Source organism: Papaver somniferum, chromosome 3 (assembly GCF_003573695.1).
Source record: "Papaver somniferum cultivar HN1 chromosome 3, ASM357369v1, whole genome shotgun sequence".
Lineage (NCBI taxonomy): Eukaryota > Viridiplantae > Streptophyta > Magnoliopsida > Ranunculales > Papaveraceae > Papaver > Papaver somniferum.
Window position 1 is genome coordinate 189,312,115 of NC_039360.1, and position 17,672 is coordinate 189,329,786.

Consider the following 17,672-nt stretch of genomic DNA (forward strand, 5'->3'; position numbering starts at 1 on the left):
GCTTGCGCAGGCTGTTGGTTAGCCCGTACTCCTCTATTAACGATGTCCTCCTCACGAAGCTGCTGGATGCTTGGGTGTTGACCTTGAGTCCCTCTTTGACGATTGAGGTTTTCGCTAATAGTCCGAGGAGGTGATCTACGTAAGAGAACATTGTTACCTCTAATACTTGGAGTGGATCTCACAGAACGAGCGGCTGATGCTGTTGATGAAAGCGATGTTTCTATTCCGTCCCTTTCGTCTTGATGAGTATGGACGAAAGCGCTCCTTAAAGTTCGATTGTTGGCATGTTGACCTGAAGGATTTCCGGTAGGTGCATCAACGTCCATCTCAAGTTGATTTTCTCCTGAAGAATTCATAAGTTACTCTTTCTTTGTTAACTTTGCTTTCAACAACTTTTTAAGATCTTCTACAACTCTGAAAAACGTTTAGAAACTTTCTGCAACTTTGTAAAAGAGTTCAGAAACTTCCTGGATCTTTCCGCAACTTTCTGAAGACGTTCATAAACCTTCTGCAACTTTCTGAAAACGTTCAGAGACTTCCTGGATCTTTACGCAACTTTCTGAAAACGCTTACACCTTCTGCAACTTTCTGAAAACGCTCAGACACTTTCTGCAACTTTCTGAAAGAGTTGAGACACTTTCTGCAACTTTCTGGTTCTTCTGCAACTTTATGAAAGTGTTCCGAAACTTTCTGCGACTTTTCTGGATCTTCTACAACTTTCCGAAAGTGTTCAGAATCTTGCTGCGACTTTTCTGGATCTTCTGCAACTTTCTGAAAAGAGTTCAGAAACTTATTGCAACCTTTTGAAAGAGTTCAGAACTGAAAAAGTTCAGAAACTCTCAGCAACTTTTTGTTCACAATGATTTTGAAACCCTAGTTTCCAAAACTGTTTGCGGACAACTTCTTTCAATCGGAGAACACTATCTTTACTCGTAGTCCCCTTAGTCGGCGCCATTGTTTGTACCCAAAATAAATTCTAGGCACAAAACACGATGATTTGATGAATAAGAAGTGAAATTAGGGTTAAAAACGCATCGAAGAAAATAAAGAGACACAAAAATTTAACGTGGTTCGGCCATTGATGCCTACGTCCACGGATGAAACCCCGTAGGGAGAAATATTTTATTGATATGAGATTATAATAGTTGTGGTATGGTTAGCTAACCCAGAATTCCCTATCTTTGAGTTGGATTTTGGCCTCTATTTATAGGCAAAAACCCTAATATGGTTCCATAATAACCCTAGATTTGTAGTTATCCAAAATAACCACCTGGATTTGTACTTATCCTTGAAGATCCATGTCTACCTTGAAAGATTCTTGTATATCTTCACATGATTTGAGTTTATCTTGAAAGATCCTTGTACATCTTCATAAGATTTGTATCTATCTTGGAATATTCTTATCTATCTCGCAAGATTTGGGTCTATCTCAAAATGACTTTCAAAAATAAGTCTTTTGGGATTCTATAATAAGCTAGACTGGGCTTCTATAGTAAGCCACGTGGGTTTCCTCAATAAACCTCCGGACTTCCTCGATAAGTCCGGTCTGGGATTTCTCAATAATCCCTGTGGGTTTCCACAATAAATCCACGGGTTGGTTTCCTCAATAAACCTCCGGACTTCCTCAATAAGTCCGGTCTGGGCTTCCTCAATAAGCCCTGTGGTTTTCCTCAATAAACCCACGGGTTGTTTTAATCAATAAACCTCCGGACTTCCTCAATAAGTCCGGTCTGGACTTCCTCAATAAGCGCTGTGGGTTTCCTCAATAAACTCATGGGTTGGTTTCCTCAATAATCCCGGTCTGGGCTTCCTCAATAATCCCGGTCTGGGCTTCCTCAATAAGCCCTGTGGGTTTCCTCAATAAAATCACGGGTTGACGCTATTAAATAGCTTGTGCGGAACGCACGTACACTATTTTAATAAGGTACAAACAAGCATCATCATCATCAACAACATCATCAGGATTGATATGCTGTTGTGATTACAAAAAGTATCGTCGTGGTGGTGGATCGAATCAGCGTCTGGTGGTGGATCGAAACAGTCTTCTCAAAAGAGAAAAAAATAAATAGTCTTCTCAATTCAACTGAAGGCTATTTTAGGAATGTTTTTTTTATTAATGCTGGCATCAGCAAGAACATTTAATTAAATAATCCTAGAAGTTATTATTTTTGCCCTTTATTCCGGTTGGGCTTAAAGATCCGAATCCATTTCAAGCCCAAGGCCAAGAGAGTAAGAAAGAGTGAGGAGAGGGTCAAACACTTAATTCCCACTATTAATTAAGACGTGTTTAGTTAGGTAATTACATATTTACGGTTAAATTCATTTAAAAACTTCAGTTTCTTTTTAGTTTGAGATTTTTTACGGTTAGGTCTAGGAGAGTCGAACCCAACCGTAAACCCATTTACGGTTATATTTCTAACCGTAACACCTACAGTTTTTTTTAATTTGCAGTTATAAAAGTTCTCAGTTTGCTAACTGTAACACCTCCAGAAAACAGTTTTACGGTTAGGAAACTAAAAATACCGAACCGTAAGTGAATCTGCAACTTGATTTTTCTCCTGATTTCAACCAATTTAATCCGTTTCAAACACACGGAAGAGGAAAAAAAGATGGGTTTTTCGAATCCAAAAAAATTCAGTTAAAAAAAGACGAGGAGATAAAAGTGTACTTAGATAACCGAAATTGAGGTTTTTCGAAGATGATGAAATGATTTCAATTGAAAAACAAAGGGAAGGATTTACGATTGATGAAGGATATGGAGTTTAGAAGAAGAAAATGAGCAAATTTTAGAATTAAAAATGAGTTTTGATTTTAGTTTTTAGGTTTTATTTTTAGTTGTAGGGTATTTTAGACATTTGGTATTAAACCAAAAATACCCCATAACCAATTTTTTGGTCACTAGGAATCCATATGAATCCCCTCTATTGAAATGTGACGTCCCAATAATAGACTTCAAACAAAGATCGTCGTCATCTAAGATTTCTATCTTCCTCTCATCTTCCTGATTCATGATGCCCGCTTCTTCTATTGGAATGAAGCATCAAAAACAGTGTGCTTTGACAGTGGATAGGTACATTAGTGCGTGGCCCCCCTCCTCACAAAACCGCCCTTGTGTTAAAGACCTCCAAATCTCCTCCTATCATACCCTGTTATATATATCTTGTTTCTTTTCTTTTTTTCTGGACCGGCTCTGTCCTTTCCTTATTTAACTTCAAATTCAATATCAACCACGCTCAAATCACTTTCTTGCCAACCACAAGAAACAACTTGTAACCAAGCACTATTAGGAAAGTAAGATGTATTATGAAAATAAGATGCATATCTAAAGATTTAAAAGGCCCGGATAAATAAAACTCTCACGTTGAATGGTGAGGAAATCCTCGCTTTTTATTGGCCGAAATAGGCTTTTTTTGAATTTTGTGAAACGAGCGTTTTGGTGAGGATGCTTGACAACGTATGATTGGTTTAAAGAGAATAGGAAAAGATAAAAAAAAAGGAAACCAAATTCAATTTGGAATTCAAGAGGACACTTGGCAACGTATGATTGGTTTAAAAAGAATAAAAAAAGATTAAAAAAAGAAATCAAATTCAATTTGGAATTCGTGAGGACACTTGGCAACGTATGATTGGTTTAAAAATTACAAACTCAAAAAAAAAAACCTAACCTATCGTGTTTGGAATTTTATGGAAGTCCAAATTCAATTTGGAAATCGTGTATCTACCATATAAGGACTCTTTTTTCCAAATTAAAATATAAAGGGGAAAAAATGCGAAAATAATATGAATAAATAAATAAAATATACACGTATTCTCCACCTATTTTAATGTGTTTGCCCGCCACACCAAATAAAAAATACATCGTCACGGGGCGAGGCGAAGCCCCGCGCACACCAAATAAAAAATGCATCGCCACAAGACGGGGCGAAGCCCCGTTCACACCAAATAAAAAATTCATCCCACGGGACGGGACGGGGCAAAGTCCCGCACACACCAAATAAATAATGCATCTCCACGGTGGGAGGCGAAGCCACGCGCACGCCAAATCAAAAATGCCTCTCCATGGGTGGGCTGAGCCCCGCGGACACCAAATCAAAAATGCATCCTCACGGGGCGGGGCAAAGCCCCGCGCACACCCAACCAAAATGCATCTCCACGGGACGGGAGGGGTGAAGCTTTGCTCACACCAAATCAAAAATACGTCCTCACGGGGCTGGGCGGGGCGAAGCCCCACGCACCCCAAATTCAAGAAATAAAATACCCGGTGCGTAACACGGGCACAAATCTAATATATATATATATATATATATATATATATATATATATATATATATGCAGGATCAGCTTGACGATTAATTGACCGATGGGAAAATATTTGTGAGGAAGTAATTGAGCACTTAAATTTCTCTCATTTGAATCCGTATTGACCGATGGGAAAATATTTGTGAGGAAGTAATTGAGCGCTTAAATTTCTCTCATTTGAATCCGTTCTATGATTGTCGGCAGGCATTGTAACAATTATATACAATCCAACCTCCATAAATAAATGTTCGATAAATCAATAACCTCGCCAAATAAATAATTTTGTCCGATTCCAATTTGGGTCAAGGGGTTAAATAAATAACCTCACTTATTACATTAATGAATAATAAAAATAGAATCTTTAAAGGCCCTATACAAATATAAACGAATAATCAATAAATTTCATCAAAAAAAAATATATACGAGAATAAACCAAAATACATGATTAGTAAATTTTACATAAAAATATATGTAGAAATAAACCAAAATGTGAAGTTAGTTCTTCATCTATGGTCGATTGTCTTTTTCTTCCACCCAAACCAAAATGCACCGCATCCTTAATTTTATGTAATGCTTGCATAATTTTTGGAATATTTTGTTCATGTTGTAGCAAGTAATTTTTTACGGTGATCATCGTTTGAAAGGCATCTTTGGATGACACATTTGATACAATGCTATATCATAGTTCATGATCATTCTCATCATATATTACTGACTCAATAATTTCTTCGTCTGTTGGAGATTCTATAATTGCATCATTTTCGTAATGATAGTCTAAAAGATGTTCGGCGTCCATCATATTTTTATAATGTAAATTAAAAATGATCCTTGGCATGGGCGGAGGCAGTTTAAAGCAAAGGTGTGCAGTTGCACACCCTGCCAAACTGACTCCCAAGCCTAATATAGGCCCATTTATAAAATTTAGGCTATTTACAAGCCTAATTTTGCTTCTGTGCACCCCCTAGAAAACATTTTGCATCCCAAACTATATTTTTACATCCCCTACTTAGAAATGTTGGCTCCGCCCCTGATCGTTGGTTATCTTTCCTTTATGACCATTGAATTATTTATAAGATTTTTTCCCAGTATCCTCTGGGTATATTTGTACATTTTTTCTTATACATCTTAACTTCTTAATTAAGAAAATATCGTCTAAATAAATAAAATATTCATTTATCGATACATAAAGAACCCTGCCAAACAGATATCTTTCTTTGGTCCCAAGGGCATTCATTTATCGAGGTTAGACTGTACAAACATATTGTTCATAGATCAATCAATAGTTGGGCCGACCGACCAGAGAACCCGAAAGGAGGGAGTCCCTTTTAAGTCCATTTTTTTTTGTAACGAAGAGTAACACAAATGTGCAATTTGATAAAAAGATTGGAATAAAATATTTCCTCACAGATTCCCGTCACAAGTAAAATTTCATGTGGTTTTTTTTTTTTTGGTTACCTTTCACTGGAAAAAATTGTCCCTCCGTTTTAGTCCAATTACTATAACTCTTTATGTATCCTATTTTTTCAGGACATACCTTCGCCTCGTTTCAGGAAAAGTGATATCTTCGCCTCGTTTCAGGAAAAGTGATACATTCGCTCTGTTTCAGGAAATGTGATACTTTCACCTTTTCAATATGACATATTTTTAGGCAAAAATGAAACTGTTAAAGTATCTTTTTCTGAAACGAAGGTAGTATGCCTAAAAATATCTTTCCAACAAAAAAAATATGCATAACAAATTATGGAGCCACCACAAAGAATGCATAACAGTTTGTACAGTCGTATTTTGGTTCATGCATCCACTAATTTGGTTTTTTAACCATTAAACGATGTATATGCCGTAAAAATAATATTCCAACAAAAGAATAATGTATAACGCGTTATTCAATCAGCGGTGTTTCGTTTTTCTTCGATCGGCTCTCCCCACCGTGGCAACGGTGTTCTAGTAATACCAATACCATACTTTACCAGACACCACCGATCTCTTATTTTCTCGTGCTATGTTTCTGAATTTTATTTAATTTTTTTATAGGTCTCATAAAATTTCATTAATGATAAAATAAGAATTACACGGACTTCAAGGATATCAAGATCAAAGTTCATAATACAATTAAAAGGTACTCCCTCAGTTCGAGTTTCGTTATCTGGAAATGTCAAAAAAAAAAGGTTGGTTTCCATAAATGGAAAGTCAAGTATTATTGGTTTACTAATCTGCCCATGGGGAGCATTTTTTTTTCCTCATAACACAAAAAGGGGATCACCATTTTTTCTCTAATATCAAATGAATAGGAGCAAGAACAAATTAAGAAAAGATATGAAAAAGTGGCTACAGTGATTAGTTTTCTTAGTCTTTATGCAAATCAAACAGGCTTATTCTTTTTTAGAAACGGAGGGAGTATTAACAAAGAGTGAATGGCGAATAGAATTAACGAGTTACTAACAAAAATACCAAGCAATCCTAAATTGAAAGAATGATTTTAGGGTTACAATCCAATCATTTTGATAGAGTTTTTTCTTCTAGAAAAAGAGACATTCTCGTATAAAAAAAGAGAGTAATATGTCCAAAATTTTGAATCTTGATCATCACACTTAAACTTCCACTTCAAATCTCCATTGAAATCGCAAAAAAAAAAAGAAAAAAAAATGCGCCATGAGAGAGTATAGAGAATCTAAGAAAAAGACACAAACAAAAGGAGACTAAAACGATATAAAAACACTTAAAATCTCCAAAAAGCAATAAAGGTTGGAGCAAAAACTTAAATTAAAGGAAAGCAATACCTGATACTCCCTTAATCCCTAATTAGATGACCTAATTCAAGTTAGGTAATTCTTATGACAAAAGAGGAAAGAGAGATGACCTAGTTATACCCTTATGGACTAGGGAATGACCCGTGCCGTAATGGTACGGGGAATTTCACACTGTCTTAATCTGTGTCGTTGAACAATTTCTAAGAGCCGGACTCGTTCCTTTATCTTTTGTTTCGGTCCAAAAAAGTCATGATTTATATATATATGAGGGACACCAAGATTAGGAGGGGTTGCCATTTGAACGTTCTGAATGGTGTAGGTCTGTTCAGATTTGTTTGGTATTTTTTGGTATTAGCCCCAGTAAAATTGGTATCCCTGTGAACGGTAGTTCCTCCCACCCAATTTCTTTCTACTTTATTAAGCTTCTATGCAATAAACTTGAGTGTGCTAGTTTCTCAAAAGAATTATCTGGTCCAATTAAGTTAGATTGGGTTTTTAACATTGTAAAATACCTTGAAAAAGGAGGGCATTGAAGATGTTACACACGCAGAAATGATAGCGATCATATAACAACACATTAACTTAGAGCAGGCACCCAATTTTGTCGATAACATTTCCCGCACTCGGCACATAATGATTTTACAAATCAGCCATATTCCATTCATAATAATAGCAAGTTAGCAACCAAGGAAAAAAAATAATTTGAACGTGTATAGAAGACTATATAAAGCAATCCAATAGTATGCTCACATTCATATTAGACTGAGAATGATCTTTTATAGATATAGTTGTACTTTTCATACAGAACCTTTTAGTCTTATTTGATAGGCTAATGGCTTTAATCCCTTTGACATCAAATGCGACCTAATTTATGACCACTTGGAAAGCGAACTTGTGAATAAATAATCTCTGCATGTCGTTTTAATCTAAATAGTGCAGCTAGAGTTTCCTAGTTTTTAAGAATTAAAAACATATGCAGATTGAAAGTGCATGTTTAAGTTTGCTTAGGAAGACATAGCATTACCCAAAGAAGTATTTCACTCGATTCGTATCCAACTCGAGCTTTGTATCCTCTTTACAGTGCACTTCCCATTGCCTACAAAACCAACAAATTATATACCATGTACTCAAGTTATTTAATGTGTACATTGAATTAATACTTCGCTTAGACATATACACAAACAACTCAAAAGATGTCGTCCAAAGAATTGCAGATGTAACTTCCATCCAAAAACTTGGCAAATACGAATCGTACTTCCTAATTGCGGCCACTCTATCCCTGAACATGAAGCTGTCAAGCTCATCATCGTGACCAAATCAGCCACAATACCATTTCTCTGCATTATCTTAAACTGAACAATTGCTTCGATGGATGAAAAAGTGTTTTAACTACATAACATTGGATTGGTAGGTATCTGAAACGTGTAGAAATCTGTGCCTAAAAGTGGGATGCACAACCAACTAAAACCATTGAAATGTTGAATTGGGATGTAAAAAAGGACCTGGCAAGATGGATCCCATTGAAATGCTGTGAGGAGTTGAGATATTAATGCTCTGATACCAACTAATGTGGAACAAGGTAAAAGAAAGCAATACTAGATTGCTATAAGCAAGAAGAGAAGAGAATTCAAGCAAGAAGAGAAAGATAAGTTTTGTGTTTAATAATTTGATTGAGTAATAGATAGATCTTACAAGACTTAATCTAGCCTTTATATAGGCTTGAAGAATAACTAAACTAAGAAACAGAAAACTGAAAGGAAATCTAAAAGAATCCTAAAAATAAGAAAGACTGAAACTAGGAAACCATGGAAGCCAAACCTCTAAGCGGAATCTTCTGGAATTGTAGTATGCCCTGCATCAGATATGGTTTTCCTGTTGTCAGGATCGAAAATATGGATCGCTGTCTTGCCTTTCCTAGTCGGCACCGTAATATGACGGGGTGGGCGCGCATAAGGGCATCTGCACACATTTGATTGGTTGAAAAAAATAATTAATGGCAATAAGAGAAAGGACATGGTCAATGAGGTGAGCTTCTATAAAAGCTAGTTAACTACCTTGAACGCATTTCGACGATTTCAGGTCTACATTGTTGTAGATCTTCGTCGCATTGGTTGACGACAGGGTGATTTTCCCTGAATCAGTAAAAAGAGGGGTTTAAATATTTTATTACTTAAGTTGCAAAGGGAAACAACATTGAAAATATAGAACAGCGCAAGTTTGTTGGACTGTTAGTTACCTTGGTAATTTTTCACAAAAGTGGAGCGTACAGCTACCAACACTGGACATGGAGTGGAGTCGCAATCAATTGGGTCATTCCCAACCTGATTAGCGGCAGAACCCCATAGCGCAATCTTCATGAAATAACCGGTAAATTAAATATACGTACAAACGGATTGTAAGATGACAAACTAAGCGATGTTAACACGTGATAATACCTACCATTCTCAATCATTATCTCGCGCATTCGGCTGGATTGCCCACTAGCCCTCTGAAGTACCTGAATGTTGGTGAGGTCTTTAAGAAGCCAACCACATCTGCATCAAATGGGTGTAGCGAATAAGGAAATTGGAGCAAATCTAACTCTTTTAAGTGGACCAACTAAGATAATAATAAAGCATCAAACTGTATTTCCAAATCTCTAAGCAACAAATCTCAGTAACTATCATCCCAATATTAACTGTATAATGAACTACACTGTATATCGTAACATACATGCCACCCTCTCTAATCTGCTTATCAAACTTCCAGGTAAGATTTTTGGGTATGATGGCATGTAACTCATCACCCTGTATCAGTGGAGGTGTTACGGAAACAATATTGAAGTCGTGTATTGCAAATTTACAGAAACAAGGGGTGGTCAATACCTGTTCGTCGACAATAACCATATCGACACTGGTAACGTCATTGGTGGACATAAAATCCAATTCTTCCCATTTCTTGGTAACACGAACAGTAACGCCACTTGATTTTCCTTCGTCAAGGGAGCGTAAACTCTTCAACTTGTCGTGTATTGCAAATTTACAGAAACAAGGGGTGGTCAATACCTGTTCGTCGACAATAACCATATCGACACTGGTAACGTCATTGGTGGACATAAAATCCAATTCTTCCCATTTCTTGGTAACACGAACAGTAACGCCACTTGATTTTCCTTCGTCAAGGGAGCGTAAACTCTTCAACTTGTCGTGTATTGCAAATTTACAGAAACAAGGGGTGGTCAATACCTGTTCGTCGAGGTAACGTCATTGGTGGACATAAAATCCAATTCTTCCCATTTCCTGGTAACACGAACAGTAACGCCACTTGATTTTCCTTCGTCAAGGGAGCGTAAACTCTTCAACTTGTCCTGGGTAGCCGAAGATGGTACCTGCTGTGGTGTGATATTGATTTGAGATGCCATTTAGTCTGTTCTTTATACCTAAACTGAAAAGTGGAAACGATATTCATCACAAACACTAATTCATACATAGCAAAGATCCATTCCAGTGAGAACATCAAAAACGGTTAGAATAATGAACAACGTGTATTTTTTTTTAAAAGTGTGTATAATCAGTGCACAAAATCAAAGTGTCAATTCAATTGTTTTTCTATGATGATAGATGGGTACTAAAATTACCAACCAAACCTAACCAACTGAAGCTGAAATGTCACCAACAGTGGTGTTTTCAAATTTCTAGCCATAGAAATTCAAACTGAAGCATATCATCAGATACCTCCTCTTCTCTCATGCACCAACCCCTTAAAGTATAGACAAATTTATCTTAACCCATTATTATGGGTGGTAGTCATTGCACTAACTAAAAATTCACCCATTCCGGTCTGCACAATCAGTGTGTAAAATCATGGGAAATAAGAACAGTTGATCATATGCAGGATATTGGAAAATGAATCAATCAAATAATCAATATGGAGATCGGTACTAAACAATAATAAAATTAGGGATTTTCACAACGCAGACCTAATGAACGATTCTAAAACAAAATTGGAAAATTAAAATCAGGAATGGGAAACCAATAACAACAACACAACCTCTCACAGGATTGGATACCGAAAATTCAATCAATTTAGCATGAGCGAAACCCAAAAAAAAAAAAAAATAGTTGTAAACCGAAAATTGAATCTAGGGAAAGAATACTCACACTTTCGATTGGAACTGATGTTCATCTCGATTCGGATTAGCCATTTTATAAACCTGATCCAATTAATGCAAGGATGAGCGTTTTTTTTTTTAAATTTTGAGATGCAGGCCAAATTAATAAGGAGATAACCTTGATTGGGAATTCCTACGAACAGAGAATGGAGTCTAGGGTTTATGATACGTTATGGAATCAGGAAGTTAAAGAGAAAAGATCACATCAACATGAAGAGATGTGAATCGGAACCGAAGAAATTCCAACCTAAGAGCACTCTGGTGTGCGTCACTTGCAATGAAGTCTGTTTTCTATGATCCGCTTTTAATTCAGGGAATGAAAAACATCTGCCGTGGGATTGAGCATAGAGCAGCCATTGGATCAACCGATCAAATACGTTATCCCGGCCGTTGGGTGACACACCAAACCCTCGTGTTGTATAAGCATTGATAATAACTAGTAAAATTTAGAAATGATTTATTTCTCAAACTATACCATGGATATTCGTAAGGGGAAATTATCGTTTGGTCCTTTTTTAGGTGGTCCCAAAATTATTTGGTCTAGTGGGAAAAAGTGTTTCATGTTTGGTCCATAATTATTTGAAAATATAAAATGGACAAAAATGCACTTCCATACTATTTTAGTGTTAATTTCCGTAACTTTTCTATTTCCATAATTATTTGAGTTCATGCTCTCTGATGAACTCCGATCTTTCTACTTATTTTCTTGTAGCAGTTCATTCTGTTTGATGAACTATTAGATGTTTAATAATGCTTTTTATAGATTCGAGTTCATTCTTAAAATGAACATACAACAACAAAATTCATTATCATAAACAAAAAGCAGAGTTCATTCTTTCGAATGAACACCTAATAAAAACCACTAAATCAAGTCTGAAAACAGAGTTCATTCTTTCAAGTGAACACCCAATCACAATTCATTATTATGAACAAAAAATCAGATTTCATTCGTCACCAATCAAAGTTCATTATTATGCACATAAATCAGAGTTTATTCGTCAAAATGAACACCTATCAAAAACAAACTAATTCAAACCTAGAACAGAGTTTCATTTTTTAAAATGAAAAAAAAAAACAGAGTTTATTCTTTCGAACGAATACCTAATAATTCAAGATCTAAAATAGAATTCATTCTTTAAGATGAACATACAACAAAAATCAGGATTCATTTTTTCGAATGAACACCTAATAAAAAGATCTAAAAATAATTCATCATCTTCATCATCTCCAACAACAACAACAACAATAGCAGAGAAGAAGAACAAAAAAAATCTTCACCGTTCATCATCGTCTTTATCGTCAAAAAACCTAGAAAAAACGGAAGAAAAAGATTTACTTTCGTCATCGTGTTTATCATCATCATCAACATCGTCGTCTTCATCATCTTCATAAACAAAAAGAAAGGAAAAAAAAAAGAGAGGAGAGAGAAAACAAATCTGAAAATGATTTTCTTCTCTCTTAATAATTGAGTATGTATATATATGGTCCCAAAAAGGTATTTCTGTCACTAGTAAAAGACAATTACATCATTCATGACATTATCCCCGCGTGGGTATTGTCCACCATAGAACAAAACAATAATTTTTAGGACCAAACAACAATATATTTATTTTAAAAAAGGACCAAACAAACAGTTGACAAGGTCAACAGGAAACTAACTCTAGTATACTATTTCTAGGACCAGATGGTAGTTTTTACTATTCATAAACTTTATACCATTGAAAATCATTTTAAAACAACTACATAATGAATATAAAGATGGCTATCAAATTATAAATATTTCTCACACTAACACTAATTAATCTAAATAACAATTTTAAAAATATTCCCTTATTGCTATTCCACTCACTGATTACAGCACCACTCACCACTCACCCACATCCAGACCCTAGATTTGGAAAGTTAAAAACACTTTTGGATGGGTGGGTCACAGCTGAACTGCCTTAACGAGTATGATTGAGACATGTGGAATTGAGTGGTAAGCAGTGATGTGAATGAAGTACTGAATAGCATTTCCCAATGATATATGTCATCTAAGGACAAAATTTAAAATTAACCAGGTCTTTACGGGGGAGTATACCTTGGGAATCCCAAGGTGATATTTCCTTTCCCTGTCAGTCAACGTTAAGTCATCGCTAGTCTACATACAAAGTTAAACTGATTGAAGAAAGAAAAAATAATAATAAAAAAGTACCCTAAAGGAAAAGAAGAAATGTAGTAGAGCTCTCAGGCTGCTCAGCCTTTAAGCCCTCCAAAAGGACAAGTGCCCAGAAAAATCAAAAAATTGCCAACCAGAAAACTTAACATTTCATCTCCTCCCATCTCTCTATAGTCTAGTCTCTCTTACACTCAAAGACCCATATAGAGAAGAAGAGACAGAAGAGGAAGAAGAGTAGAGACATTTCATCATTTTTCTTTTACATTCTATCTCTCTCTCATTCTCCTTCTCCATTTTCATTAAGCTTTCATTTCTGTAGATCTGATTTTTGTTTTCCTTTTCTGGGTTTTGAAGATTTTTGGGGCACAGTGCCCCAACAAACAAAAGGTGGGTTCTTTTTTGGTTTTGAGTTGTTTTGTTTTGTTTTTCATTTGAATATGTTTTTTTATTTGTTCATTTTGTGAAATTTTGTATAGGAAGAATGTATTCTGGGGTTAATCCATTTGAAGCAGCTGGTATGGGTTTACATGAAGATTTACAAGGATCTTATGAAGGACATAATAGTATTCATGCTACTGATGCTTGTTTAGTTCTTACTACTGATCCAAAACCTCGTCTTCGTTGGACTGCTGAACTTCATGAAAGATTTGTTGATGCTGTTACACAACTTGGTGGTCCTGATAGTAAGTATTATTTATATTTTCATTTTCTACCCTTATATTACTGCATTGTTATTAGGTTTTATCATTGTCTTCTATCTGTTTGCTTTATTTTCATTTCTAAAGTAGTAATAATAAAGTAGCTTTGTTTGAGGGGGCTCATTTCCTCTTCTAATGATTGTTGGATAAATTGGTATTCTTGTTTGTACAAATAATTTACTTCTTTGAGGCTTTTGTGAATCATTATTTTCATGGGTTTCTTCTTCGTCATCACGAGGCGATAGAGATTCTAGGGTCCAAAATGACTTCTTGTCAATTTAGAACTACCTAAGTTCATTCATTCTTTCTTTTTCCATGTTTTTATCTACTAATGGTTTCAGAGGTGTCCTTCAAATAATTTCTTTTTTTCTTTTTGGTTTTTTTTTTGTATGCGCTGTGTAGGCATTAGTTTTTAAATATAATTGAATTTTTGGTAATCAACATGCAATTGCCTCTCTGGAAATCTTAGGTAAGGTAACCTGTCATCCTCATTAAAAAAACAAAAATTTGCAGTTTTCAGCTGAGGAAACCTATACATACAGTTTCCGAGTCTAGTTATGAGATCCCCATACGTACTTACGAAGATGATGTTTAGGGGGGAAAACCCAGATCAAATGCGAAATAATTGGTTTGCAGATGATCACATAATTCGATTATATAAATTCTGACTATGTAGCTTTGTTTGACTCGTGCAAAGTAGAAATTCTACATTTTCAAGTAAGTAATTAAATAATAAGTTAGGTTTTCGCCTTTCAACAACTCTTGTATCCCATTGCAAGATACTGTTGGTTTATGGCTAATAATGCTCCCCATCTCTCATTTGGAAGGATTAACTCATAAAATTTGCTCATCAAGCAAAACTGCATATACGGGTTTCACAGATGGCGCAATTTCGTTTTTATTTTTGGCAGCTATGACGTTGTTATTCTTCTTTGTTTTTTCCCATTATACATGTGTGGGGTATAGTGTATGCTGTTGGTAGTGTGTGTGAGTCTTCAGCTTCTTTTTATTTTTTTGCATGTTCACTTTGAAACTTGTGACCAGTAACTTTGTGGGTGTTCAGTTGTGTATTTCATCAGTGCAGTCTCTTCAATTGACTGCTACGGTTGTTTCATATTCAACGGCAAAACATGTTTTTATGTTTGACACTTCATCCTTTCAAGATATATATGTTAAAAAGATACTAGGATTTATTGAAAGATTGCTCCATAGATCAAAATTCTCACTGAGCAACGATCATTCAAGTATCCAATTGCTTCTTAGATTGAAAAAGCCTTAATTTGTGCCCTTGCACCAGTGCTGTAGATTAATTATTTTATTTTAACCAGATTTCTTTCTCCAAAATTTGTTGCAGAAGCAACACCGAAAACCCTCATGAGAACAATGGGTGTTAAGGGCCTCACTCTGTATCATTTGAAGTCTCATCTTCAGGTCTGATTCCTGACAAATTGTTAGTTGACTAGTTATCTTGCATATAGATCTTCAAATTGTATTCTTTGTTTAAACATCATAAAGCTTACGAGAAACCATGACCATGTTTGTGTTTTCACTTTCATCCCTATGTTCATCTACTGTTGATGTGTACCCTTCAATAGTGATATGTGCATATACCGAAATTGACTGCAGTGTACTCTTACAGAAATATAGGCTGGGGAAGCAAGCAGGGAAGGAGTTCAGTGACAACTCAAAAGCTGGTATCCATCTTGATCCCTTAATCATGAGCAAAATATTGTACATTAGCATATTCTTTTGCCCCTCTATCAATATGCTAGAGAATCTGGACATGTGAACTTTTCTCATGGTTCACCATGTTAGACCTGATCTTGTACTAGTGCTTTATAAGTTAATAGGCTATATTATAGACAAAGAACCCATCAAATATTGTGTTAGTTATCCCCGTTTTTCTTTCATTGGAGACAGTTTAATCATCCATCTACAGAGCGTGTTGGTTCTTTTTTTTCTTCCATCTGGTAATGGTATGCTAGTTCCTCTTTGAGCGGAATATTAATTTAACCATTTCATGGCAATTCCTGGAATTGCAGTTTCAGGTATTATGGAAAATCAAGACATAGGTTCATCGCCTTCAACACGGACAACAGCTCAGGATTTGAACGAGTATGTTGTCATTTATAATCTCATTGACAGCACGAGTCAATTCTCTCTCTGTCCCTCCCCTGATTCATTCTTCAATTTTTATGTGGAACAGAAGCAACCTGGTTACTGAGGCTTTGCGAGTCAATATGGAGGTTCAGAGGAGATTGCATGAGCAGCTTGAGGTTAGTTTCTTCATTTTTTTTCATTTATCATGTGCGAGATTATGGAAGGACTGTATGTTTCCAGTGTTCTATTTTGGTTTCGGTGGTTAGTACTTACTTAAACATGTAGCCAATATAAGATATTTTACGTTAGTAGTAACTGAAACAATTAGTCAACCTGCAATTCTTATAACTGCCCCTAATTTCAATCAACTCGTATGAAGGAAAATGACAATAAATATCTGGTGTTTTGTTTGAACATATTTTAGGTCCAGCGTCATCTTCATCTGCGAGCTGAGGCACAAAGCAAATACCTGCAATCCATACTCGAGAAAGCCTGCAAAGCTCTGAATGAATCACTTGGCCTTGAAGCTGCTAATCAAGAGCTCTCAGAATTGGCGATCAAGGCTTCAAGTGGCTGCCCTGAAAACAACAGCCAAAAAATTCGGACGTTCTCTGAAATTGCAGGGGAAGAAAAACCAGGGTCTAGTGAGCCTGGTCCGGTTGGAGAGACTGTTGAAAGCTGCCTCACTTCAACGGGGAGCCCTGTATCTCCAGTGGCGACGAAGAAAAGACCCAGACCAATCTTCACAACTGGGGAATCCCCTAGTTGGGAAAATGACTTACGGCAAGATGTTGGGTGGATGATGACAACTATTTCGATGAAAAGCTTCACGACCAAAATGACTTGTCTGGTGAATAGATCAATAATCAATGGTACCAACTGCGGAATTAGTGGTGATGTATATTCTTCTTTGTGGTTAGGCAATTGTACTGAAACTGATAAACTCTCAAATACATTTTAGTTGCACCCAACGATTCTGCATCCTCGGTAAATGCTGAATGTACTTGGCTTCAGCTTTTCATTATATCGGTAAATGCTGAATGTACCTGGCTTCAGCTTTTCATTATATTTTAGCTCTAATTGGCAAAAATGCTTATTTGCTTTGTATATTTGAATTCATAGCTTGTCGCAGTACTTAACGCGAGTTCATCCAGGCGAGTTCATCCAAACTTCGCATCTAATAACCCATTATTTCCAACGCTGCTAACAAGGGTACCAGTTAAATGGAGAGGGTACCAAATATGAGAAAGTCATCGGTGATGATACACGGTTATTTCCTTTTTTGCAATATTCCAATACATTAATATCCTACTATTGGGTATATAGGTTTTACCTATTTCCCATCCCCATTTCGGGCCGTGAGTTATAACCCCAAAGGTGTCATTATCCATGCACAAAAACTCCAACAAAACAAATTGTTCACAAAAACCCCATTTAACATAATCTCTCTATATTACCCTTTTAATAGTTTAAATCACCCCAACAAAAACAAAAATCAACCTCACCTTTCAATTTTATTA

General features: G+C 35.9%; 2 protein-coding genes across 4 annotated transcripts; one reads left to right on the top strand and one right to left on the bottom strand.

The window, feature by feature from the left end:
• Positions 1–7,771: 7,771 nt before the first annotated feature.
• LOC113358303 lies at positions 7,772–11,488 on the bottom strand. 3 transcript variants are annotated; one of them, XR_003364455.1, is made up of 8 exons: positions 11,186–11,488; positions 10,271–10,469; positions 9,911–10,090; positions 9,486–9,580; positions 9,283–9,397; positions 9,101–9,178; positions 8,865–9,005; positions 7,772–8,142 (listed from the first exon to the last, which is right to left on the bottom strand). XR_003364455.1 is itself a non-coding variant. In XM_026601825.1 (7 exons), exons 3-7 carry the CDS (start codon positions 9,486–9,488, stop codon positions 8,084–8,086), a joined length of 396 nt encoding a protein of 131 aa, XP_026457610.1. In that variant the 5' UTR covers positions 9,489–9,580; positions 9,911–10,469; positions 11,186–11,487; the 3' UTR covers positions 7,772–8,083. The 3 variants fall into 3 exon arrangements, 1 of the variants encoding a protein (XP_026457610.1); XR_003364456.1 differs by having other exon boundaries at positions 9,911–10,469; positions 11,186–11,238; positions 11,315–11,487; XM_026601825.1 differs by having other exon boundaries at positions 9,911–10,469; positions 11,186–11,487.
• A 1,944-nt stretch (positions 11,489–13,432) lies between these two features.
• Positions 13,433–17,257, top strand: LOC113358304 (protein PHR1-LIKE 3-like). Its single transcript, XM_026601827.1, has 7 exons — positions 13,433–13,741; positions 13,831–14,037; positions 15,407–15,483; positions 15,692–15,746; positions 16,095–16,167; positions 16,259–16,328; positions 16,577–17,257. The coding sequence occupies exons 2-7, from the start codon at positions 13,836–13,838 to the stop codon at positions 17,111–17,113; spliced, it is 1,014 nt and encodes a 337-aa protein (XP_026457612.1). The 5' UTR covers positions 13,433–13,741; positions 13,831–13,835; the 3' UTR covers positions 17,114–17,257.
• The last annotated feature ends 415 nt before the right edge of the window (positions 17,258–17,672 follow it).